Source organism: Arvicola amphibius, chromosome 13 (genome assembly GCF_903992535.2).
Source record: "Arvicola amphibius chromosome 13, mArvAmp1.2, whole genome shotgun sequence".
Lineage (NCBI taxonomy): Eukaryota > Metazoa > Chordata > Mammalia > Rodentia > Cricetidae > Arvicola > Arvicola amphibius.
In genome coordinates, this window is record NC_052059.1 from 70,748,722 (window position 1) to 70,774,425 (window position 25,704).

Here is a 25,704-nt window from a genome sequence, read left to right on the forward strand (position 1 = left end):
CAAGAGAAGAACTTACTACTGCCATTTTCCTAAGCAAATATGATTTCTAACTGAATTCTAAATACATATTCTATATACAATCAAGTGTAGCTCTTAGTCCTCATCAAAGAAACTTCTTTTATTTTCCTGGTTTTTCGAGACAAGGTTTCACTGTAGTTTTGGAGCCTATCCTAAAACTAGCTCTTGTAGGCCGCCTGCCTTTGCCTCCCAAGTGGTGGGATTAAAGGCGTGTGCCACCACCACCGGGCCAAAGAAACTTCTTTTTTGTTTGTTTGTTTTTCGAGACAGGGTTTCTCTGTAGTTTTGGAGCCTGTTCTGAAACAAACTTCTTTTGGTGACATACGAGGGCTATTATAAAGACCCTCAACTTGTAAAAAGGCAGAGAATAAGTGAGTGTGGGTTGCACAACTCTATTTGATACATTTGTAATGCAACACCTACACCCAAGGCTCAGGGAAAAGTTGTGAAACAGAGTAATAAAAAGATTGTAAGAGTCAGAAGACCAGGGTATTTATTGTGAGATGATGTATTCTACATGTGACAAAGAAGTTGCTCACAGGAGATCTCAATGATACGGTTGCCTGAACAAGGCCAGTGTAACGATATCACCAGCTGCATGCCCATGTGGATAAGGGAAATCCCACATATCCCACCCTTAGATGAAGAGTTACTGAGAGAGGGATAAACAGTCTCTCCAGGATGAGTTTCACATAGGTTGTCCAACCCTAAGTAGTCAACTGGGATGCATGTATACTTAAGCAAAACTAAACAGACTTATTAAGTCAGATATACGTATGTGATGTGGGATGTCCTTCTGTATATGTGTTGCTTTTATTGGTTGATGAATAAAGTTGTTTGGCCAATGGCTTAGCAGAGCAAAGCCAGGCATATATATATATATATATATATATATATATATATATATATAGAGAGAGAGAGAGAGAGAGAGAGAGAGAGAGAGAGTAGGCGGGGTCAAGGAGACACTATGTAGATCCTGAAAGAGGACACCCTGGAACTTTACAAGTAGGTCATAGCCTCATGGTGATACACAGATTAATAGAAATGGGCTAATTCAAGATGTAAGAGCTAGATAAGAATACTCCTAAGTCATTGACCAAACAGTGTTGTAATTAATATAATTTCTGTGTGGTTATTTGGGTCTGGGCAACCAGGAAACAAATGAACAGTCTCCACTTACAAATGGTGCCCATACATTTGGGGCTAGCCCATGTGACCAGCCACACGCTTCTACTGCAGGTGGTTGTATGGCCTCTTGGAGTTAGGAGGATGGTAGCTGAGAGCATGCCTGCCGCTCAGCACCCCCACCTTGGCAAGCAGCTGGATCAGGTCTGTTAGGTGTGCACAGGCAGGAAAGCATGGAGGAGACATTTCCAGGTTGCACAGCATGCTGCATGGCAGATTTAGCTTTAACCCAGACAAAGGGTGTGTATGTACTGCATGGTGCTTCCTAGAATTGAGGTGTGAGCACTGCTCCCATCCAGCAGTCTCAGCTGGTGGTATACCTTTGCCATATTGAAAGGGCAAGAGAGGTGAAGCTAGCACCTAGGGCTGCTACGACCACACTGCTTACCATTTTAAAAGCACTCCTGGTTAGAAAATGATTACAGCTATGCAATAAAGACAAATTCAGACAGAAATAAACCTCTGAATGGGTCATAGCATAATTTGAAAATGTACATAGGCTTGGGAGAGAGAAGAAAAAATATATAGACAGTTAATATAAAAAAGTACAGACAGTCATAGATTAAAGGAGTAAAAGAAAAAGGCACTCCTCCATCACATAAAGCTGGAATATATAGAGTCTGAATTATGTATATTATTGTGTTTTCTTTGAATTTTTGACTGCAGAGAGATATTTGATTCTGGGGGCTGCTAAGCTAAACCAACATATATATTTTAAAGGTATCTTGACTTCAAAATTTGAATCTAAGGATGTGCTACTTTAGAAAAGAGGTTTTACTTTTGTTTCCACAGAATATAAGAACATGTGGATTCCTTCCAGACTAAGACCCCCCCCTGAAAGGTTTTCATAAACCCTAAAAGGAAACAGTTTGGAGACAACAATGCCCAAATTCTCAAAATTATTATTTATAAATGTTTTCATTTATGGAAGATATGATATAGAAATGAATAGTTTATATTGGTGTTTATTTAGGTCTATTGATACAAATTTAAGATCAATTTGTTACACTGTATATATGTATTTCTGCTTTATTTAAGGTATTGTATTTGTGCAGCCCATTTGAAAATGTAATGTATAGTTAAGAAATACAGATTAATAGATAACTCATCTATAATAGTCAAACTGTAGTCATGTTAGTTAGGTTTTCTAAATGTATAAAGATATATTTCAGATGAATAGGTATTTTTCAAACATTTCAAAGACTTACAGAACAGCATTTAACATGTTTTAAGAACTTAGTCTTTTCACAATAGTGAGACATGTCTACTTCTGGCAGCACCAATTACTTCAGAGAGGTTGACAGGCTTTGAAGAAACTTGTTATGGAATTTGCCTTCAATGTGACAAGGCTAGTCATTTGGGCAAGAAACTGCTCTTGCCTGGACTGCTTGATGGTATGCTGTATAAACTGGACATGAAGGACCCAAAGAAAAATGACTGCTGAACTTACCTAAAGAAAGTGAGACAGCCGGGAAGTGGTGGTGCACGTCTTTAATCCCAGTACTCGGGAGGTAGAGGCAGGTGGATCTTTATGAGTTCGAGGCCAGCCTGGTCTACAAGAGCTAGTTCCAGGACAGGCTCCAAAAGCTACAGAGAAACCCTGTCTAGAAAAGTAAAACAAAAAAGGAAAATAAATAAATAAACACACAAATACACACAGGCAAAACACTGGTGCACATAAAAATAAATCATTTAAAAACAAAGAAAGTAGGACAGTCCTTCAGGGTTTCTGCTACATGAAAGAGTCTGCCAGACATTCTGAAGGACATAGAAGAAAGCAACTGATGAATTTTGCCATTACAAGATAGAATTTTACAAGCAAATTTTCTGCTTCATGAAAAATCTGCAGGGTACTATGGGCCTATAGGCTGAAGATGGATATCCCAACATTACCGAAGAGCTTTGGGTGACTGTCCAGGCAGCAATATGTCTCTGTCAATTTTAGAGCTTTGGAAGTTGCTTACAATGCACTTTCTGTTTACTCTGTTTACTTAGGTAGTATTATATCCTTCTGGGGTCTTTGAAGAGTTGAAGACAAATAGTTTTCCTTAGTTATGATAAAAGATAAATTAGATATAAAACTTTAGATTCACAAAGATAAGTTATTATTTTTCTTAATTTGCCAAATGTAAATGCTAAATATTGTAACTATAATTCTTGCTTGATAACTGTTTTGTTATATGTAATTTTCCTATTGTTAAAACTTTCCTTTTTATTTAGACAGAAAAGGGGAGATGCTTTTATTAGTTGATGAATAAAGTTTTTTGGCCAATAGTTTAGCAGAGCAAAGTCAGGAAGGAAATCTGAACAGAGATATATAGAGTGAGTAGGCAAAGTTAAGGAGACACCATGAAGCTTCCAAAGGAGAAGGGCATGCTGGAACTTTTCTAGTAGGGCACAGCATCATAGTGATGCACAGATAAATAGAAACAGGTTAATTCAAGATGTAAGAGCTAGCTAAGAATACACTTAAGTCATTGGCCAAACAGTGTTGTAGTTAATATAGTTTCTGTGTGATTATGTGGGTCTGGGCAGCTGGGAAATGAATGCAGTCCCTGCTTACACATGTGTGCATGTGTATATATCTGTAACAATAATAATGAAAGAGATCGTGAGTTGATTGATGAAATCATGAATTGATAGCTGGGGACACGGGAGGAGTTGGGGGTAAGGAGAAGGAAGAGCTGGAATGATATAGACATAGTGCCTATGTACAAAATTTCTAAAAAAATATTAAATAAAAATTTATATACTCAGATGTTGATGTTCACACACTGTGAAAAAGTTGATTAGGACTGGAAATAATACCCCAAATAACCTTTTTCTATAGACCTATGGCTTTGGCTTCTTTCTGGTCTCAAGTCCATCTGCAGTTAAATGTCATTCTGAGAACTTAGTCAGTAGAGGGAGCTTTGGGAAAAGAAATGTGAGGAAACACTTCAGTCCAGGAGTTGGAAAAGTTGGCTCTGTGACTTTAATTAATTGTAAATTCAAGCAAACTGTCACTGAACACGAACCAGAACAGCCACGAACTGACTGAGATGCCAAGGGCAGGAAACAGTAGAGAACCTTCAAAATGCTTGTTAAGCTTAGGGTTCCAGGCCTCATTCCCCATTACATAACTTAAAAGCTGTGGCATTTAGGACATGCAGTGTTTAGGTTCTTCAGAGCTAGTGACTCTGCGGTTTCTAAGAAATTATTCCCAAACAGAAAGTCACTGCTGACTGGGAGTTGTAGAGAGACTGCAGTTCCCTGGTCTTTAGCTTTCTTGTAGTTTGAAGGCAGGCAGCAAGAACAAAGCACTGACGGGTAGGTTATATTCTAATGAAGGCACAGAAACTGCAATTTGAATGCCAAGTAATGTCCATATGGCAAAACTTCTCTTTTGATTTTTTAATTTTAAATTTATGTATTTAATTTTTAAGAAATTATCTATATGTGTGTGTGTGTGTGTATGTGTGTGTGTGTGTGTGTATTTTGAGACAAGATTTCTCTGTGTAACAGCTCTGGATGTCCTGAAACTCATTCTGTAGACCAGGCTGGCCTCCAACTCATAGAGATCCACCTGCCTCTGCCTCCCAAGTGCTGAGATTAAAGGTGAGGGTAACTTCCATCTGGCAATTTTTAAACTGTTTTATTTATCATTTTGTTTTGTTTTGTTTTTCAAGACAAGGTTTCTTTTTGTAGTCCTGGCTGTCTTGGAATTTACTCTGCAAATGAGGCTAGCCTGCAGCTCAGGGAGAGATCTCCCTGCCTCTATCTGCCCCCATACCTGAGTGCTTGAATTATAGGCATGTATCACCACCCTGAAGCTCTTTTGAGAGTTTTTAATCATTAAAGTGAAATCATTCTTAGTGTGTAGGCTACAAACAGCAGCTAGACTTGGTTTATAGCTTTGATTATTAACTTCTGATCTAAGCAAACTCTCTCAGTCTAGCCTCTGAACTTTATCTGTATCTATGTTTTCCTTCAGGAATACTTATATAAATATCTTATTCCTGGACTCATGTATAGGTAGTTGCCTCAAAAACAAACAAACAAAAAACAAACAAAACAACAACAACAAAAACAAAGCAAAACCTCTTTGAGCAATCTTGAGAAAGAAGCAAGTGGATCTCTGTGAGTTGGAGGCCAGCTTGGTCTACATAGTGAGTTCCAGGACACCCAGGGATATATAGAGAGATCCTGCCTCAAAGAACAAAACAAACTATCCAAAAAGAAAAATTCTCTTTCAGGTGCTACTGTGTATTGCTGAGCAGAGAAGGCATTTAAAAACTGGGACCAAGGAGCTGGAGAGGCAGTTCAGCACTTAAGGGCTCAGTACTCTTTCATAAGACCAAGTGTTCAGTTCCCAGCACCCACATGACAGTTTACAACTCTCTGTGATTCCAGTTCCAGGAAGATCCAACACTCTTTTCTGACTTCTGCAGGCACTGCACATGCATGCTTCACATTCACATGTGCAGGCAGAACACTCATACATATAAAATATGAATAGATAAAAACTGAGACAGCTCAGGGATTAATTGAAACGGGATTCTCAGAGTAAGCAGAGATTACTGTTCTTCTTTCATGAGTAACCTACTGTAGCATGTGCTTCTTCAAGCAGGCCCTCTGGTGGCCTGGTGCAGAACTAAGGGGCAAAAGAAAAGGTGCAATTTGATGCACTGAAATTTGAACCCAAACGAAGCCTTATTGATGGAGGTTTTAAACAAGTGGCTCAATTTCTCTAGCTTGTTTACTATGCTGTAAAGAAAGATTATCTGGTGGGACTTTGTGGAGGCTGTCAAAAACCTGAAGCCTAATATATATGTTAGTTCCTTTTCACTCTGACAAAGCATCTCACAGAAGCAGTGTAAAGGGGCAATGCCCTATTTCTGCTCATGATTGCAAAGAATTGAGCCCACAGTACTCTATGTTGGCTCTGTGGCCAGCAGTGGGAGCATGCTCAGGCAGTTCCTTGCCTCGTGGTGGGCAGGAAGCAGAAAGTCAGTCCAGGAAGGAACAGGTATAGCCTTCAAAGATAACCTCTCAGTGACCTACTTCCTCATTCAGTCAAAGTTTCTACATCTTTCCAAAATGGTATCACTAGCTAGAAACCATGAACCTGTAGGCATTTCGTATTATAATCTTAAAGTAGACAGTTAATTCATACTAACTTTTAGCACTAAGAAATAGATGGAGGGACACTCTAAGAAATGCCCATGTATGAGAAGCTGGATATGGGTTATGGATTAGAATGAACCTGCAAGAGCAAGACCTTGAGATCAGAGTGCAATCCAAGTCTCTCTCTCCCTCTCTCTCTCTCTCTCTCTCTCTCTCTCTCTCTCTCTCTCTCTCTCTCTCTCTCTCTCTCTCTCTCTCTCTCTCTCTCAGAGTTACAGGGAGGGGAAATTCTGGGCTTTAATAGAAAACAGTCTAGGCAGGAGTGCCTTGTTATGTCTGGTCTGTGGAACCCCAAAAGACCACCGGAAAGACTGACTCACCAAAATGCAAAAGCAAAGTTATTGTGTACATGATACAAGTGGTCAGGGACCTCATCAGTGCAGCAACAAGAGGAGGTACCCCAACCATCTAGAGTACATTATTTTAAGGCAAAAACCAGAAAAGTTACATTAGCAGAGTGTGGGGTGACAGGTCCAGTCCTGATTGGTTCATATCTAAGGACTTTTCAGAAGTTTTATTTTTGAACCTTGCCTGTTGCTTGTCAAATTTTCTTATTGACTGACCTTTGGGTGGGAACATTCTGCGGTTGTTTGTACTTTTCAGGCAACTACCCTCTTACTTTTGCCCCTAGCCATTTCTGGGACTGGAATGTTTTACAGGAAATAGCTTACACAAGACACAAGACAGAGGTGAAGGACAAAATGGAGGAACTTTGGTTCTTCATGCCTGACCATTTGATGTCATGACATGGCAATTACAAGCATCACACCAGAGAACTATGCAACCTAGTTACAGATAAATGAACAAATTACAAAATCCTTCAAATATTTTAAATGAGTATACTATTTACTGTTGGACCTTACTCTTAATTCTCCTTGGCTTCATGTGGACCACGAGGCCATGGGTTGTACAGCCTGGCTCCTGGATTACCTGATTCTGATTATAGGATCTCTGTACCTTCCCTTGCCTTTGAGGTATATGCTAGCGCTAGATGTTGTAGGTCACTGATAACAACTTGAAATATCTCTTGCTTTAGCAGAACCAAATTCTGCCCCATAGAAGCTCGGTTGATTGTTTCCTCTTTATGAACAAAGCCAGTTTTGCCTTCTCATCTCCCTCAAGAAAGAGCTGCCTGGGGGGCTGGAGAAATGGCTCAGAGGTTAAGAGCATTACCTGCTTTTCCAAAGGTCCTGAGTTCAATTCCCAGCAACCACATGGTGGCTCACAATCATCTGTAATGGGGTCTGGTGCCCTCTTCTGGCATACAGGCATACACACAGACAGAATATTGTATACATAATAAACAAATAAATAAATAAATATTAAAAAAAATGAACAGCTGCCTGAGATCTCCAGGATGACAGTAAACTGGATGCCTCACCAACCACACCTCTCGCTGAGCATGAGCCCACCAGTTCCCAGCTCTCCCCACTCCCATGTCATCCCATGCCCACAGGAAGTAGCTAGATTTGAGCCAGAGTCCATTTATCCAAGGAGTCTAAAATGTTTGGTTGAAGGGCTTCACCTCTGCTTGCTGGCACCCCTTTATCCAAAAAGTCTGGAATGTTGGTCGAAAGCATCACTTCAGCTCCCTGGCACCCTTTTATACAAAAAGTCTGGAATATTTGACTGGGAGTTTTACCCCAGCTTCTGGCATAAGCTACCTCCCCTGGGAGTTGCTTCAGTATTCCTAATCTATAAATGCCTCTGACTTTTGACTTCCATTTTGAGTTCATTATGACATTTGCCTAATTTACTTATTAATGAGTTAAATAAATCTTTGATACGTGCTCTTTCAATACTTACGTCAGTCGTGATTTTGTATTTTGCATGAAAAATTATCCCTTAATTGCCTGCTTAATTATGAACATAAAATTAGAAATGTCTTCCTAGAAAGTCTCTTTCTCTCTTTCTCCTTTAATCATCTACTCTTTTAGCTGGGTGCTAGTGGCACACTCTCTTAATCTCAGCACTCGGGAGGTAGAAGCACATGAATCTTTGTGAGTTTAAGACCCACCTAGTCTACATAAAGTATTCCACAGCAGCCAGAGCTGTATAGTGAGACCCTGCCCCCCCCCCCACACAAAAAATCTTCTCTTTCTGCTTACATTTGCCTGTGACTCTTCCTCAATAGTTCCAAGGACTTTGAATGATGCCTAAAATTTTCATCCACAAAATAGAAGAGAAGGTATTCTATCAACAGCAAGAAGCTGTCCTCAAACTCAATGACCTATGGACTCCTTTGTTGGAGCCCACAAGACTACACAGCAGATACACCGATAGACACATTCACAGGAAGTGTATACGTACACATCTACATGGAATAACCCATTTTGCAGACCTTTGGGAACACTTGTCTTTTGGAAAAGTCATGATCATATCTGTAAAAACCTTGTAAAGCCACGATTCTTCCCCTCAAAATAGGATTCATTCCCCAAACACCTCAGCAGTGTGACTTCTTCACTGGCAACTGAGTGACCTTGCTCCATTCCCTCACACCTTGAGGTTTTGGAGTGATGGCATTCACTCTTTGTTCAATCAGTCAAATTTACAGAGTCAATCCAACAAAATTACCTGCTAGCAGACCACACTGAGCAGAAAGGCTGTAGCCCCACCTTTGCTAACAAACAAATTTGGGCATCCCCAAATCTGGTTATCAGAAAAGGGATTAGATGAGGAGAATGGGTGAATCCAGGATTCAGGGATGTTAAGTAACATAATCTAATGGTTTGGAATGTCAGGTACTTCCCCTTGAATACTGGCTCTTCCCTGGGTTGGGTTACCTGTTCCAGAGTAAAGCTTTGTCAGGTTCTGCCTGTCTTTTTATGATTTTGAAATGCAAATTATCATTATCCTTGTCTATAAAATTTTCCAACTATGACTGTAAAAACTAGAAACCTCATGGAGATCAGCCCTTACTCTTCTCCTTTTCTTGCATTTCTTGTACTTCTTCCCCTTATTCTCCTTCTTTCTTCTCCTTATTCTTCCTCTCCTTTGCACCCTTTCACTTCACTTTCTCCCCTTGCATGATAAATAAAGAACATGCAGAGGTAAAGTGCTTGAGTTAATTTTTTACCCTTAGATCCTCGCCTGCTGTAGATATCCAATTCTGAGCCCTGAGGGGGTACTGAGGCTGCTATTCAAGGCCCCCAATACTCATTTATGTTTTTAAATTACTGACTACACCCTGCTGTGATTAGGACTTCAGTTTATGTGAGTTGGACCTATCGCCCCTCACTATACTAGAGACTAGACCAATACATTTTGAAATATGTGTATTTACCAGGCAGGATGACTCACACCTGTAATTCTACCCCTTAGCTGAAGTGGGAGAATAACCATGAATTTGAAGTCACTCTGAGATACATAGTGGGCTACAGGGTGAGACTTAAAGATGATGTAGGTGGGTCTTCTTTCATTGGTTAATTAATAAAGAAAACTGCTTGGCCTGATAGGTCAGAACATAGGTAGGCGGGGAAGACAAAACAGAATGCTGGGAGGAAGAATGCAGTGAGGCAAACACCTCAGGCAGTCGCCATGCCTCTCCTCTCCAAGATGGACGCAGGTTAAGATCTTTCCCGGTAAGCCACCACCTCATGGTGCTACACAGATTACTAAATATGAGTTGAAGCAAGATGTAAGAATTAGCCAATAAGAGGCTGAAACTAATGGGCCAGGCAGTGTTTAAAAGAATACAATTTGTGTGTTGTTATTTTGGGGCATAAGCTAGCCAGTCAGTTGGGAGCCGGGTGGGAATGCAGCCTGCCACTCCTTCTACATTTTAAAGACATACAAACAACAACTAAACATAAATTATGTATGTTCATTTACTGAAAACAACAATAGCAAACCATTTCATGTTAGCATGCTTTTTAATGAAAAAAATCCATTTCTCGAGACAAAATCTATGGTAAGAAGAGATGGACCTCTTTTCAGAATTTTTGCAGATCTTTTTAATGTGTAGTTAGAAGGCAGGTAGAATCTCATATGGATCCCTGTGTTTAGTCTGTTGTAGCATCAGTATCCTGCAGTTTCCGAAATGCCTCATTCTATGAGGAGATGGAAGCAAAAACAATACTTCAGGATTATTACTAAACCTTGGAGAATCTGCAGACGGACCTCAGAGACCCTACAGAGTTCCTGGAATACCCTGTGAGAACTGCTATTAAAAATCACCTACAGGAGGGGCCAGTGACATTCTGATGGAGGGATGTGCTGGTATACTCTACTAGTCACCATCTGAGAATTCTGGTTTGCTTCTGCAAGCCTTTTGGGACAGCTTTCGCTTGTATATGTGCATGTGTACGGGTGCATGCATTGGTAGCAGCATCTGTTGCTCTATGATGTGATTCAGATCCAAGCTTACATGGGCTTTCATGTGTTCACGGCATTTGGACAGAAATGGGATGGAGATTGTAAAGTATTTTTCTTAAACACCAAAGCTCTCCACCAACACAAATAATCCTAGTCAGACCAAATCAAAATGAATTAAAAGATACCCAGGTTTAATTGGGTACCAGTGCTTCTGGATATCCATGGGAAAACATGGAAAGGGGAAGAGAGAAAAGGGGAGACCATGGGTAACCTGGAGACCATGAGTTCATTCTCTGCGGGCCAGTTTAAACAGCCTGTGGGACTGACCTACCCTCGGGAGGAGTTACCATTTGGCGGGCGTTTTGACCCTCCCTGGAGAGGAGTCACAATTTGGTGGGCTTTCTCGGAGGTGGAGTTTGGACTGAGGCAACTCCCAGAGGAGGGAGCTTAAGACAGAAGCTGGGGTGAAGCCCCCAGCCAAATATTCCAGAATTTTTGTATAAAAGGGGTGCCAGGGAGCTGAGGTGATGCTTTTGATCAAACATTCCAGACTTTTTGGATAAAGGGGTGCCAGTGAGCAGAGGTTAAGCCCCTCAACCAAATAATTTAGACTCCTTGGATAAAGGGGTGCCAGCTCAAGTCTGTCTACTTTCTATGGGTGGGCGTGGGGCTTACATGGGAGATCTGGGAGTTGGTGGGCTCATGCTCAGTGAGAGGTGTGGCTGGGGAGGCATCCAGTTTACTGTCATCCTGGAGACCTCAGGCAGCTGTTTCTGGAGGGAAATGAGAAGGCAGGTGGCTAGGAGAAAAAATTATATTGTTATTATTGGCCCTATGAATGGGGCTAGCCATGGGACAAATTATTAACTGCCAGAAAGAATGGGACAAAGAAGTGCCCTGGTTGTACAGATGAGGCTTGGATGAATAACTGAGCAGATATGCCCTTTTAAAACCAGATTTTAGTTGGTTGGTGTCCTTTTGAGCCAAGAGAGTCGTTACCAATGGTGAAGTCCCAGGAGTTGGTGCAGGTGTTGGCATTGTCTGGAGAGTGCTTTGTAAGTTGGTCTTGACCCAGACAGCAGGAGTGACCTGTAAAATATGCTTGAAAATGGGTAGAGTTAAAATAGGCTCTGGAGACAAGACTGTTAGTTTTTTACCAGAACAGTGCTGTTGATAAAGCAGCATAACTTTTTAGGAACCTACAGGTATCTGTAAGACAACAGAAAAATGAACGTTATAGAAGACAAAGAGAATTGAGAACTCTGAATTTTTAAAGATACACCTGAAACCTATCATTCTTGGACTATGAAGCTTGTTAAAGAGGCACACCTCCCTTTATTTTAGCAGGAAACATGACAAATGAAGTAATGAGATAGCAGTACCTTAAGTCATCAAATGCCATTAGACAGATCTGAATGAGCAGAAATGAGACAGCTTTTTTAGTGACGCAGGCAATCCCAAGTCTCTCCTTAGTCCTTGGAGAAACCAGCCTTAGAAGCAGTGCTTGCCATTAGCTGCTGAGAATAAGAGGCCCAAAGATTTTCTTGTGGGAGGAAAATTTAGTTTACCTGTCTTGGCAGGATGAGAAGATCTATCGCTAGGTATAGCATCCAGGAAGCTGAAGAGGTGGAACGCTGCTTTTTGCCATGCAGGTGACTTTGCCAAGCCCAAAGGAAAGCCTCAAGTTAGAAGGTCTTTTGCAGTCACACATCTTTTTGGAGGAGCTATAGGATGCTGCAAGAATTGGCATGTCTCTGTGTTAGAGGCTCTTTTGTTAAATGCCATACTCTTAGGTCTGTAAAAGCACTTGAGAATTGGGTACCATTACCTGTTATAGAAATGTATTTTACCCAATTAGTTATAGCTTACCATTGCTAGTAAATGTAAGAAGATTAAAAAGAATATTTTAATAAGTCAAAGAATACTAGCACATGTGGGTACTCTTACACAAGATAGTGGTGGGGTCAAAATGGAGGTTACCCATGTGTTTGTATTTTTCCAGAGCTGTTGTAATCTGGAGTTATAAGCCTTACAGATCTTAAAACACGCACGCATACACATAAAGAAATGAGACAAGCATACTGTGAAATCAAACACACATACTCACAGAGACATAAAGCAAGCATACTGTGGAAACACATCCCCATACTTACACACTTACACAGACATAAAACAAGCATACTGTGACCATATTATTTTAACACACAGACAAATAAAACTCTTTTAGGAACCTGTGTCAGCAGACCAACTTAAAAAACCTGATGTAGGCAAGCAGTAGAAGCCAGGAAAGCACAGGGGGTAGTCCCATTAAGATCCCTATTAGCAGACTCTGCAAGAGGGAACAAAAACAAAAGAATGGAAGAACTATATGGTTTTAGAGTGGAAGGACAGGGTGGAAACAGATCCAGATCCATTGTAGAGAACAAACAGTGAGAGACAAACAGCCAGAGAAGTGGGGAGGAGAGTGAGGAATGGGAGTGGGGGTGGGAGCATGCATCCGGAAACCATGGGCTTTTGGAGCCTTTTTTTTTTTTTTACATTAGGTGTTAGCCCCAATTTAAAAGGCTTTTTGTAAAAGGCAACCCAATGGCGCTTGAGGATCAGGCTTCAAATTACAAGAGCCCATTTAGAAGTCAAATCTTGCCAAATCTTGGAACTTAAGCCTGTCACAATGTGTCCACCAGGACAGTTTTCTTGAGTCAAAAAGGGGTGGGGGTCATGGAAAATGAGTGGCAGATGTCTCTATCCACCCAGTCCCACCTCAGCGAGACATGGCTCACCGCTTGCGTCAGGCACCTGGCACAGGCCATGACTCCATCAGGAAAGTCCAAAAATCGACAAACATAAACAAATGTGAAAGGGCCCCGGGCCCTAGCTGCATGTACTCAAAAGGGGAACTCACTGAGACGAAGCCGATCTTAGCAAAACAAAGAACACGTGGGAGAAGGATATTTTTCAACATGTGGCCTTGGGCCCATGGGAAAAATAGCCCCTGCCATGGGACCTCCAAATGTTAAGTATTTTCTTAGACAAACCTCTCTGCTGACACAAATAATCCCAATCAGAACAAATCAGACCAAATTAAAAGACATACAGGTTTAATTGGGTGCCAGAACTACTGGATGGCCCCAGGAAAACATGGAGAGGGGAAGAGAGAGAAGGGAACACCTTGGGTAACCTGGGAACCACGTGTTCATTCTCTGGGGGGCAGCTTAAATAGACTAAGGGGGTGGTCTTGACCCTCGCTGGGGAGGGATCACCACTTGGCAGGCATTCTCAGAGGTGAAGTTTGGACTGAGGTAACTCCCAGGGGAGGCCCCCAACCAAATATTCCAGACTTTTTGCATAAAGGGGTGCCAGGCAGCTGAAGTTATGCTTTTGACCAACCAGAGGTTGTTGGGGCAGAAATGAGCGCCCTTTCTCTTATCTTTCTCCAAAGCTCCCATGAGGCCTATAGCTTCGTGGGTGAGGGCACTGGTCTTGCTTTTCTTACTGAACTTTACCCAGATCTTGGCTGGAGGGAGAAAAGTTCATGACCACTTGGAAGATTCTACTTCTGACCCACAGACAGTTGCTGAGTTCAGCTGACAGAGCAGCTTTTATTAGAACAGTAGCTGGAAAAGGAAGAATTCTTTCTTCCCTCCTGAAAGTCTTCAAGAAATAAAGCAACAATTTGCATCATCCCTGATATGATAAATCTTCTTGGTTTTTTCCTTGTACAGGCTTCATGATATCAAGAAATATTCTCTGTACAAGGCAATCCTAATAGTTTCTGCTGACACTGTCTAGGCCCCAAGTTAGCTTAGTGAATAAATGGTTAAGTATTGACTTACAACACTGATTTCTTCATTCAAAGAGGTGATCGAGAGGCTTGAGGTTCACAAACTGTGCACTTTCTAAAAAGCAGCACAATCAGAACTTTCCTTAACCCCCCCTTTTTCACTTGCATTCCAATGTACACTCCAGGATAGTAATTAAGAGCAGAGTCTTTGAAGTCAAGAAGAATCTACACGATGAATTCATCTGCTGTTTGGGAGAATGCCAGTCTTTCAAACCTCCAGTTCTTTATCTATCAAACAGGTTGGATTCGTTTGAGCACTTGGTATGTCAAGGCCTGGGTCTGTGGGTTGAATGCAGGAAGTTTATTGAGAGAAAATGTTGAGAAAGAGTGAGTGTGGCAGACACAGATGTAATAGGAGGAAAGGAGGCCCCGCTGGACGGATGTTCTCCTTTGTTGGAGCACCTATTCTTCTTACAGAGGATCAGGGTTCAGTTCCCTGCCCCATGTTAGGCAGCTCACAACTGTCCAACTCCAGCTGCAGGGTATGCCTCCAGGGGCATCTGCATATAGATATAGTCTACATATACATACAGAGAATTAAAAATAAAAATTAAATGTAAAAAGTTTTAATGAAGAACAAGGAGGCAGTTTAAAGATGCAGAAGTCACTGTTGTTGGGTTGGTTACTATTGTGGTTGACTGGGAACAACCCTGTGAGGAACTCTTAAGTCAGCTATAGACTGTGCCCAAAATGATCCTTCTGCTGGGTGGAGCTGCTGACATTGCCCCAGACTCTTCTTCCTCACTGGCTGAGAGTTGTTTCAGGGCAGAGGGAGTTGGGAGGAAGGGAAGAGTAGGGGCTAAGGAGAGATTGGGGGTCCTAGTTTCCTCTGGGAAGCTGTATCCTGCTGAGAACAGTCTGCCACAACAGCTTCTGAAGTCAGAAGTGAGCCATGCATGTGTTAGGAGGCAGGGAAGGTATCTGCTTCAGAAGATGCATGGTGCTCTTGAATTACTATGGGAATGGAGTGGAATATTGTGTACAAAATGTTGGGCCTAGTGCCTGATGCCCAGTTAAGTACTTAATGCATGTTCACTGCATTGTGGCTGCTATTGCTCTTATCATCTTCATGGTTTTTCTTGTTGTACTTTTGTGAGTGGCAAACAGGTGACAATGTGTGGCTTAGAGGTTTCCAGGAATGGCACAATCCACAGCCTGTATGACTTGCCATGAACTATGGCCAAGTGTGCCAATAGTGGATTATTATAGGATAGCTGCCCCTTAGGGGGACACCATTAGCTTGTGCATAATACATAACCTCATGTTAATACTATGGAAAGAATAATCCTATACTGTATTATATAGGGACTAAGGACAAGGAACAAAATCATGACATGTTTGTTTGACACAGATGAAATTTTTAAAATTTTTTTTTCTACCCACAGGCGCGTCTGCAGCTGCAGAACGCTTGGACAGTAAGCTCTTATTGAATTTCACTTTCTCTTTCTTCCTTTTTAAAAAATGCATTATCAAAATTTGAGTACAAGGATGAAGTACACTCAGTCAGTTGTTAGGGGTGGAAAGCCAGCTACCATTGCTCTAAAATAGCATATGACAGTACTCTCTACTAGGATAGAAATATTCTGCTTCTGTGCCATTCAATATAGTAGCTGCTTAGCTGCTAGCTGAGTGTGGCTATTGGACACTTAACATGGGATTATCTTCTCTGAGGGATTGAAATTTAGTTTTCCTGAAGCCTAGCTAATTTATAGCTAACTGTGAATAGTACCACATAGGCAGAATGGAGGACAATCAGATGGTGATCTCAGTGACAGAGGAAGAGGCCCCTTCCTCAGCCTTAAGCTAAAGATGAATTTTGCAGTCAGCCTTGTACGTCTCTAATCACGGACCCTAAAGAAGCCCACTGACCCCTCAGTATTATCACTGAGGCCAAGGAATCACTGTCTGACAGAATGCCCTGGCCATGGCATGGGGCATGGAACTCGTTTACACAGGTCAGGAAAGGTGCCAAGATCTCCACTCAGCTTTGGCCCATTGTTTTGTGTGGAGAACTTCATTCTCAGTGGCCTTAAGACTGCAGAAGGAATAAAGAGAAGTTTCCAAAAGGGATATCCCTTACTCCGGAGATGGCTACACTTTACCCGAGAGACAAGATTCTCACATGGTGGACTATTAACCATCACCCTTCCAGTCCACAATCCACCTCTCTTTCCTCCCAGCTTCCTGGGTCCTTGGTAACTGGCAATTGACTGTACTTTCGCCATTAATCCACAAGTTCCATAAAACCAGAACAGTGCTGTCTACTTTGGAATATTGCAAAGTACTGGTCTGTTTGGAAGAGAAAAGGGTGAAGCCATTCGAAGACAGCACGAACTTCAAACTGGCCTCCGAAGAGGAGCAAAAGGAAGTTGCTCAAAGAGTTGTGGCTTTTTGTTTGGTGTTTGGTTTTTGGTTTTCTGAGACAGGGTTTCTTTGTGTTGCCTTGGCTGTCCTGGAACTCGTTCCGTAGTCCAGGCTGCTCTCAAACTCAGAGATCCCCTTGCCTCCTGAGTGCTGTGATAAAGGACGTGCACCACTATTGCCTGGCTTAGGAGGTTTACTTCGTATCCTTTATTTATTTTTTCCTGCCACATGCAGTGGCAGTCCAGAAGTGGGTAAGCCCATAAGCAAAGGGCTTGAGGAAGTAGAGAGTCACAAGGCAGTGAAAGAGGAGAGGGGCCTGGTGAGGTAGAAAGATTGCAGAAGCAGGGCCTGGTGCCCTAGAGCCTGTGCCTGACAGGAGTACCTCGAAGCGGAGCACCATAGGATTCTGAGTTTGGCGATAACAATCTGGCAAGGACTCCCTGTTCCGCCCTCATGGCCACACTGAATCTTCCCGCAGTCTATATTGTGAGGTCATTGTCCAGGGACATGGCCGGGCACTTTTTCTGGGACTGTCATTGTCTTTTTCCTGCAGTTGCTGGTCTGGTCAGAGCTGACAGCATCACGAAGCTCCAGAGGGAAACACAGAGGAGGACAGGGGCACTTGAAAAACTCAACTGAGCACTGGGATCCAGCTGGGCGAACAACAGACCCGCTTAGGCAGTTAAGATCTTGCCTCCCATTCATTCAGGTTGAGAGCACTGACTGCTCTCCCAGAAGACCCTGGTTCAATTCCAAGCACCCACATGGCAGCTCACAACTGTCTTAACTCCAGTTCCAGGGCTTTGACACACCCTCACTCAGACATATATGCAGGCAAATACCAATGAACGTAAAATAAAAATAAATTATTTTTTAAAAAAAGATCTTGCCTGACCAGGCAGTGGTGGCATGTGCCTTTAATTCCAGCACTCGGGAGGCAGATGCAGGCGGATCTCTGAGTTTGAGGCCAAGTTGGTCTGCAAAGTTGAGTTCCAGGACAGCAGGGACTAAACAGAGAAACCCTGTCTTGAAAAATCAAAGGAAAAAAATGATCTTGCCTCCTGCAACGAAGGGAGCCTGATTATTACAGACCTCTTTGGTTCCATTGCTGAGAATGGGAGGCTGTGAGAGTGATCGCAGCAGTGGGTGTGGTTAAACTCAGACACAAGGGTTTGAGCCAGGGGCGTGGCTGGAGAGGAAGGTGTTTTGAGGCGTTGAGGCAGGGCAGCCTAGTGTTTCCATTTTCGAGGGTTGCCAGCAAGTAAGGGCCACCATGCTTCATTGCTGCCTCCTTCATGATGCTTTTCATCTGCTTTGTTTCATTTGGTTTAGCCACTTTGTTTTCTTGTTTGGTTTTGGCTTTTTGAGACCCGGTTTCTCTGTATAGCTCTGACTGTCCTGGAATTCATTCTGAGATCAGGCTGGTCTTGAACTCAGAGATTATCCAACCTCTGCCTACCGAATACTGGGATTAAAGGTATGTACCACCACACCAGGCTCTTTGGCTGCTTTGTAAGACAAATAAATTCAGTAGTCTTCCCTCAGTTTTATAACTTGGGGAGGTTAGGTGTCTTGGAGATCACATGGGAACCTGGGGCCTCATTCTGACTCTTCAATACAATGGGCTCACAGTGAGTACCAAATGTGCTAAGGTCACCACTTACCATCAACCTGTAGCTTAGCTTAGGGCTGCAATTTACCAGCTACAGTGGGAGTTTTCATGGGGAAAGGTTGGGAACCCAATGACCCTTTCATTGAAATCAATTCTGTCTAACTCTCCTGATTCTAAATAGAAGAAAATGTAGATTTGGGGCAGAACCGAAGGGAAAGGGATTTCCCTTGGCAAATTATTTGCAATTTGTGGGTTGGAGCTGACCCAGCTCTAATTCCCTCTGTCATTGTGAGCACTGCCTAAAATGTGACTGGCTTATTAAAGAAGGAGTGCTGGAGGGGATCCTCCCAGAGGGACTGAATGAAACAGGAACAGAGCCAAAAGCCTCCCCCTAGATCCTCCTGGCAAGGGCTCAGACCAGGAACTGCCTGGAACTTTACCTGCTGTTCTGTGCTCACTCCTGCAATGCTTGTGATCTGTGCCTTTCTTCAGCATTAATGGGAAAGCAAGCATTGCTGGATAGAGAATGAGACTCAGATGGTAGCTAGAATGCAGAAGAATGCACGTTGTTAAGTCACCATCAGAGAATATGAGTGTCGGGAGGTACAGGGCGGGATCTTCCCTTTTAAAATACATCTCAGATATTTCTGAGGCAGGCACTCAGCATTTGAGAAACAGTGATGGACTTGAACAGTCATGCACCAACTCCACCATGTGGCTCCTCTGGGTTGTAGCTGTTTCTGTTGCTCGTACAGGTCCTCAGAATCCAGTGCTTCTTTCTTCACTAGCAGTAGCTACTACTGGCACAATCTGAGGGATAGTCAGAAGGCTTTCTTAGAGGGGGTCTGCTGGGATAGACCTACAACCCCAGTTATTGGGGGAGGTAAGGTTGAGACAGGAGGATTGCATGTGTGAACACTGTCTGGGGTATGGGATGAGTTCAAGGCCAGTCTGAGCAATACAGCAAGATCCTGCTGATTTTTTTTTAAGTAGAAAAAGAGCTGAGCTCCATGGTAGAATGTTTTCCCGGCATTTATGCGACCTTAGGTCCAAATCCAGTTTTTGTTGACTGAGAAAGGTCTTTGAGGAGACTTCTGAATCTAGAATTCAAAGGTTCTGTCTTCTCCAGTACAGTTTTAAAATTACAGACAGATAATAACACACTCCACATACAGTGAGGGCAGGGTGGTACTACTGGGGTGTAGTTACAGCAGGTTAAAATACCTACACAACTAGAGTCTCTGTCTCTCTCAGCCTTCAGAGTCTTGAGCACTCTCCCTCCCTTGTTTTTTTTGTTCCCAAGGGTTGTACATGAGGCACAGGGACCAAGGGAGAAGTTTTTAGACAGAGCTTCAGATAAGCTGTATTTTCTCTTTTTAAAACCTGCTATGAACAGACTCCTAAAGAAAACCATGGATCTCTGTTTCCCCATCCCTGCTTCCCCAGGTCAGCACTGACATGGGAAGAAGTGGTTCATAGATCTCTGTAATGAAAATTAACCCATAGGAAATGAATCTGAAAATTCCATTTATTAAAACAAATACACAGTTCATGTGGGATAGAGATGTGCACACCACATTCAGGTTCTCCTGCTTTAACATTCTAAGCTGGCATGAAGACTCCCACCTTTAATCCCAGCACTCAAGAGTCAGAGGCAAGTGATCTCTGAGTTCCAGGCCAGCCTGGTCTACAGAACAAGTTTCAGAACAGTCAGGGCTACATAATGAGACCCTGTCTTGAAGAAAAACAAACAGAAAAAAACCAACCCAAAACACAAGAACCCCTCGCCATGTTCCTGTTCCCTTTTCTTTAAAGGTACTTTCCAGAGATCCTATACAGGAAAAGTATGGAGTTCTCTAACAATTGTTGGGCTATGAGTCAGTATTTTACACATAATATCCATCATTTCCAGGAGCAGTGAGAAGCAAGCGCTAAGGGGAAATAAAGGTATAAAAATCTCCTAAAGCCCATTGGCTTGATTTTCTCAAAATTCATTATGTGACTATAAGCATATGAGGGAAAGTATGACACTTATTTTTTCTTTAAATCCGATGATTTAAATTTTTTCTTACTTGCTTTCAAATTGAAAAACATTTTAAATTGGAGTTGGTGTTGAAAATGGTTTAAGTATTTTAATAGACATTGCATTATAAATATGACATTTATTATTTCATAATTCCATGGCAGATTTTAACTACTATGCATATAGAAATGAGGATCTTAAATAACTGAATTAATTTTCTATTAGTTATCTGATGAAAATTATGGTTGACATTCAAAAGAATTAAGCTCTTAGAAGACCCAAGTAAATGAAAACTTTTCCTCTTTAACAAATACAAACATTAATAAGTCAAAACTGATTTTGATTTATAGCTCTATACTGAAGGATATGAAATTGTGAAAGAGACAAGATAGTTTCCTGAAACTTCCTTTCAGAAGGGGAATGCATTTTCTGCCTTCTCGTTCTGTAGGCATGCTCACAAAAAATTCATAAATCCTTAACTTTTAATTGCTAGACCTGTACAAGGTGTGCCGTGAAGACTGTGATTATACTTCAATAGTTGCAGAGGCCTAAATTTACACAGAAGACCAGAATCCTAGTGATGTCCTCTCACCAGAAAAGAGTACCCCTAGTCAACACATGAACACATCTTGTTTCAGTTCACTTTTAATGTGTGACACTCTCAGCTGATTCCACGGTATTCTCAGTTACACATGATGTAGTTCTGTAAAGACTGATAGCTTTTTTTTCAACCACTAAATCTTTATGAGCATCCCACCAACTATAACAAACCCCCAAGATCTGACCAGAGAGAATTTGTGGAAATTGCATTCATGCACTGATAAATGTTCTGGTATTCTCTTCTTCCCACCTCAGGCATCAATTTTAATTGGACATATTTATTCTTTTATCTGAAGACCCATAAAAGAGTTAAGAAAAATATTTATCAAATCTATTTCAAAATGGGTCCTTTCATCTTACTCTTCCCACAAAATACCCCTCCCCCCAACACACAACACACTTTTAAAAAATGAGGGAGAGAATGACAAGAAAGAGAAAGTAAAGTTAACTTGGATTTTGTGGTCTTTTAGGATTTGAAAACAAACAAGATGTACAGGAGACTCTCTTAGACTGGGAAGAGTGCAGGAAGCATATAAAGGTTTCCAGGTCCTTCCATTGCTGTTGGAGGCTACAAGTACAATGGAAAGAAAAGAAAAGAAAAGAAAAGGGGAGGAGAGGGGAGGGGAGAGGAGAAAAGAATGTTTTTTGTGGGAAGAGAGAGTGCTGGCCAAAGAAAGCTGTAAATAGGGCAAAGAGGCTCTGACAAACAGGGTAGAGAACAAAGCACTGATTGCTTTGACATTTTGGGGAAGTGAAAAATGAGAACCACGTCAGTGGGAAGAAGGGCCAGCTGTGGGGTTACTCAAAGTGTGCTTGGGGTGCTTTGTCTCTCAAACAGCTGGTATTCTGGGGGTGCACCTTCTTTGAAGCTGGGAGTTTATTTCTCCTGATGTGTGAGTTAAAGAGGGCCATAGTTTTCTAGTTATCAACATGGAAAATATTCTTTTGCATATGATTTCCACGGTTCGTGGAGAGTGGGAACTTGTTGATATTCTGACAATGCCTTCCTAAGTCATGGTGGATCCCTGCCCGATATTCAGTGTGGGTTTACTGCACTGTCCTAGATCCTGGGTAAACCCAAATGCTGTGGATTGGGGGAAATCTGATGGGAGATGCTTATACCACAGTTCACTAGGAGGTATTTCAGGCATGGCTAAGGCGCTGAAGTGATCTCAATTTTCAAAACACAGAGAACTTTTTCCCCCCTCTGGCATCTTTTTTTCTCTCACTTCTTTTCTTAGCTTTCCAGCTGAACAACAAAACTTCTGAATGGATGCAACATGGGAACATTTTCATGCAGTATTACTCAAAAACTATCACAAAGATATGAAAGCACCAGTCACAACACATGATTTACATTTACTTGCAGAATCAAAACTATTATATACAAATATTAGGAACAGTGGTAAGAGAACACAGACAGCCGGCATTGTGTGTGTGTGTGTGTGTGTGTGTGTGTGTGTTCTTTTATTATTATTATTCTCGTGGAGACAGACCATGGGGAACATCTTTCTAAACATCACAGCTAGTCACTTATCCTTAGAGTTCAGTTTAACACGTAAACCCAGCCTTATCTCCACAGTATTCTACTAGGGAGGGGTGGAGAAAGAGAAAGGGAAGGAAAAGAACAAGGCACGAAGGACTAAACATGGATGCCATTAAATAGAACTGTGGCTACATGAGACAACAGTTTATCAGAGGGCATTTAAAGACAATTCTCATTCCCAGAAGGGCAGTCATATCTCAGCTCAAGACACTGGCTTTAATGTTTATTTTGTTTTTAAATAGGAAGCAGAACTGTAAGATCTTAAAGGGATAGCAGAAAAGAAGTGACACCGGTTTGTTTTTTATACATTGCCCTCCTCCAGACAGGTCTGCAGGGTCAGATCTCTAAAGCTGGGATGTGGAATTGGCTTCCATTCTCACAGGGGACAATTCTTTAGACATGCACAGCCTGGAGTGTCCAGGGTGGTTCTCCTTCCTCTCTTTAAATGCTGCAGACCAGAAAGGCGCCCACTTTGCTAGAAACTACACCAGTGTCCCAGGAGCCCCGGCGGTCTTCATCTTCCTCTCAGAGACCTAAAGGATAGCGCAGAAGAACTTCTTCTCCCGAAAGGGGTTTTCTGAGGCCGGGACTGGGGTCAGCAGTGGGTCTTCCTTGGCGTGTGCCTCACAGTAAGCCATCAAGTCCGCAGCCGCCTTGGACACCTGCAAGGGAAGGCAGAAACTTGAAAGGACAGACAGGCATGGACCCAAACACCCCCCGGTGCGGTTGCTCAAGCCTCAGCTTCGTGGTCCACCACGTTTGGGTTCATCCAGCTGGAAGGCCAAAGACTGAAAGTGAAGGGAGACACTCCACCTGCATAAACTTGGCTTCCTGATCTGCAGACAAGGGATCAATGGAATTAAGCTTCAGGACTGTTGCCAGGAGGTGAGAATCTAGGGTAAAAGGAGCCTCAAAGGAAGGGGCCACTTAACATCAGGGTCCTGCAAGTGACAACCCTGTTTTTCTACTTCTGTGGCCTTATACTTTAGTTGCTGTACCTGGTGGCAAGGATTATACAAGTGAGATAACCCAGAAAACACATCCAAGACCTCATGTACAGGAAGCTTTTCACATAGGATTGTTACTATATATCTGTAGATAACATATATCTTATAGAATATATATATATATATATATATATATATATTACACACACACACACACACACACACACACACACACACACACACACATATGAAAAGCTACTCCCCTGCTTTTCGGAATTCTGCCAGGAATGCCAAAGCCAGTCTGGTACTACCAAGGAGGCATAGTTTCAAGTATACACACACACAGTGATACCATGTAGGACAGGATATATACATTACAGTATCACTGTTTGTGGTCTCCAGTAGAGGTGCTTTTGGAGAAGGTGGGCTGCACATCCCAGATCCTTGTGAGAAGTTGCCAGTGGTGCTTTTCTTCGTGGTTGTTGCACATTTTTTGTTACTTGGGGAGGTAAATTTAATTCCACTAATTCCACTAAGGTGTCCCATCTGCATGCAAAGCACTCAAATCCCTGGCTACTTCCAAAGGTGGAAACTAATTCTTCACACATCTTTACCTAACTTGATAAAAGCAAAATGAAAGGGAACTGATTGTAGGCTCAGCTCCCCGAAACAAAGCAAATGTCAGACTTAGAGCAGGAATTTCAGCCATTTTTTGTCATGACTTTTACTTATTTGAGCAATATTCATTAAACAGGAGCTTAACTGCTAAGTAGCAGAGACTGTAGAACAGCAATTCTGAAATCACATTTGTTAGGAAGAGATCTGGTATCATCCACACCTACTCATCCACGATGCTCACATGCAAACATGTGGCACGAAGTTTCCGAAGCAGGAACTTTGAGATTTTATTTTTATTTTATGTGTATGAGTGCTGCATGTAAGTCTGTGTATCCTGTGTGTACATTGCTCCAAGAGGTCAGAAGAAGGCATTTGATCCCCTGGGACTGATGTTACAAACTGTTGTGACCTGCCATGTGAATGCTGGGGACCAAACACAAACCCAGGTCTTCTGAAAGAGCAGCCAGTGCTCTTAGCCACCAAGTCATCACTTTACTCCCCAACATGCTTTTGATGATCCAGAAGATATGGAGTGGGAAAAATTAATAACATGGAGTTGCTCAAAGTTTATATTTGAACAAATTAGTCTGAATGATTTCCTTTTCAAATATATTTTGTTTCCTCAACTAGATTGCAGTCTCCTGTGGATGATAATCCAACACAATATCAGAATCTTATTAATAGCTACAATAATTGCTGATATCTGTGACATTTGCTATGTGTCAAAACTGTGTAAACCATGTTATACCAATCTGTAGATTGTGTCGTACATTGTCTGTAGAGCAGTACCGTGTATCTGTAGAGCAGTACCATGTATCTGTAGGGCAGTACCGTGTATCTGTAGAGCAGTACCATGTATCTGTAGGGCAGTACCGTGTATCTGTAGGGCAGTACCGTGTATCTGTAGGGCAGTACCGTGTATCTGTAGGGCAGTACCGTGTATCTGTAGGGCAGTACTGTGTATCTGTAGGGCAGTACCGTGTATCTGTAGGGCAGTACTGTGTATCTGTAGGGCAGTACCGTGTATCTGTAGGCTTTTAATATCCTCATGCTTTGTTCTTTCTGGGCTTTTGTTCCGTTTTTCTAGCTTTTTTGGGGGGGGCAGACAGAATCTTACTATGCTGCCTTGGTCCTTGCTATGTATTTCAGGCCGGTATACAACTCGGGATCCTCCTGTCTCAGTCCCTTAGACACTAGGATTACGATGTGTGCCGTCATATCCAGCACTGTCCTCAACGTGTGCGAATTCTAGGCTTCACTAAGCAAGTGCTTGGCTTAGGTCTCAGCTCAGGAACAGCCAATTGTGAGTTCCTGATTTAAACTCTACTTAGATTGTCACATGTGTCCCTTACCTTAGTGTAAATTATGTGACAATCTACCTAGATTTTATGCTTTGGGCTTATCCCTTCTAACACTTGGCATGTGAATTATTTTTATATTTATAGGCCCAGTGTTCCATGAAAACTTTTC

General features: G+C 42.1%; 1 protein-coding gene across 1 annotated transcript in view; it reads right to left on the bottom strand.

Moving 5' to 3' along the window:
• Nucleotides 1-22,589: 22,589 nt before the first annotated feature.
• Gng2 (G protein subunit gamma 2) overlaps nt 22,590-25,704 on the bottom strand; it is a 110,789-nt gene continuing 107,674 nt past the window's right edge. Inside the window, exon 4 of the mRNA XM_038310347.1 lies at nt 22,590-23,331. Coding sequence (XP_038166275.1) covers nt 23,203-23,331 — 129 coding nt within the window. The 3' untranslated portion in view covers nt 22,590-23,202. The remainder of the gene's footprint in view (nt 23,332-25,704) is intronic.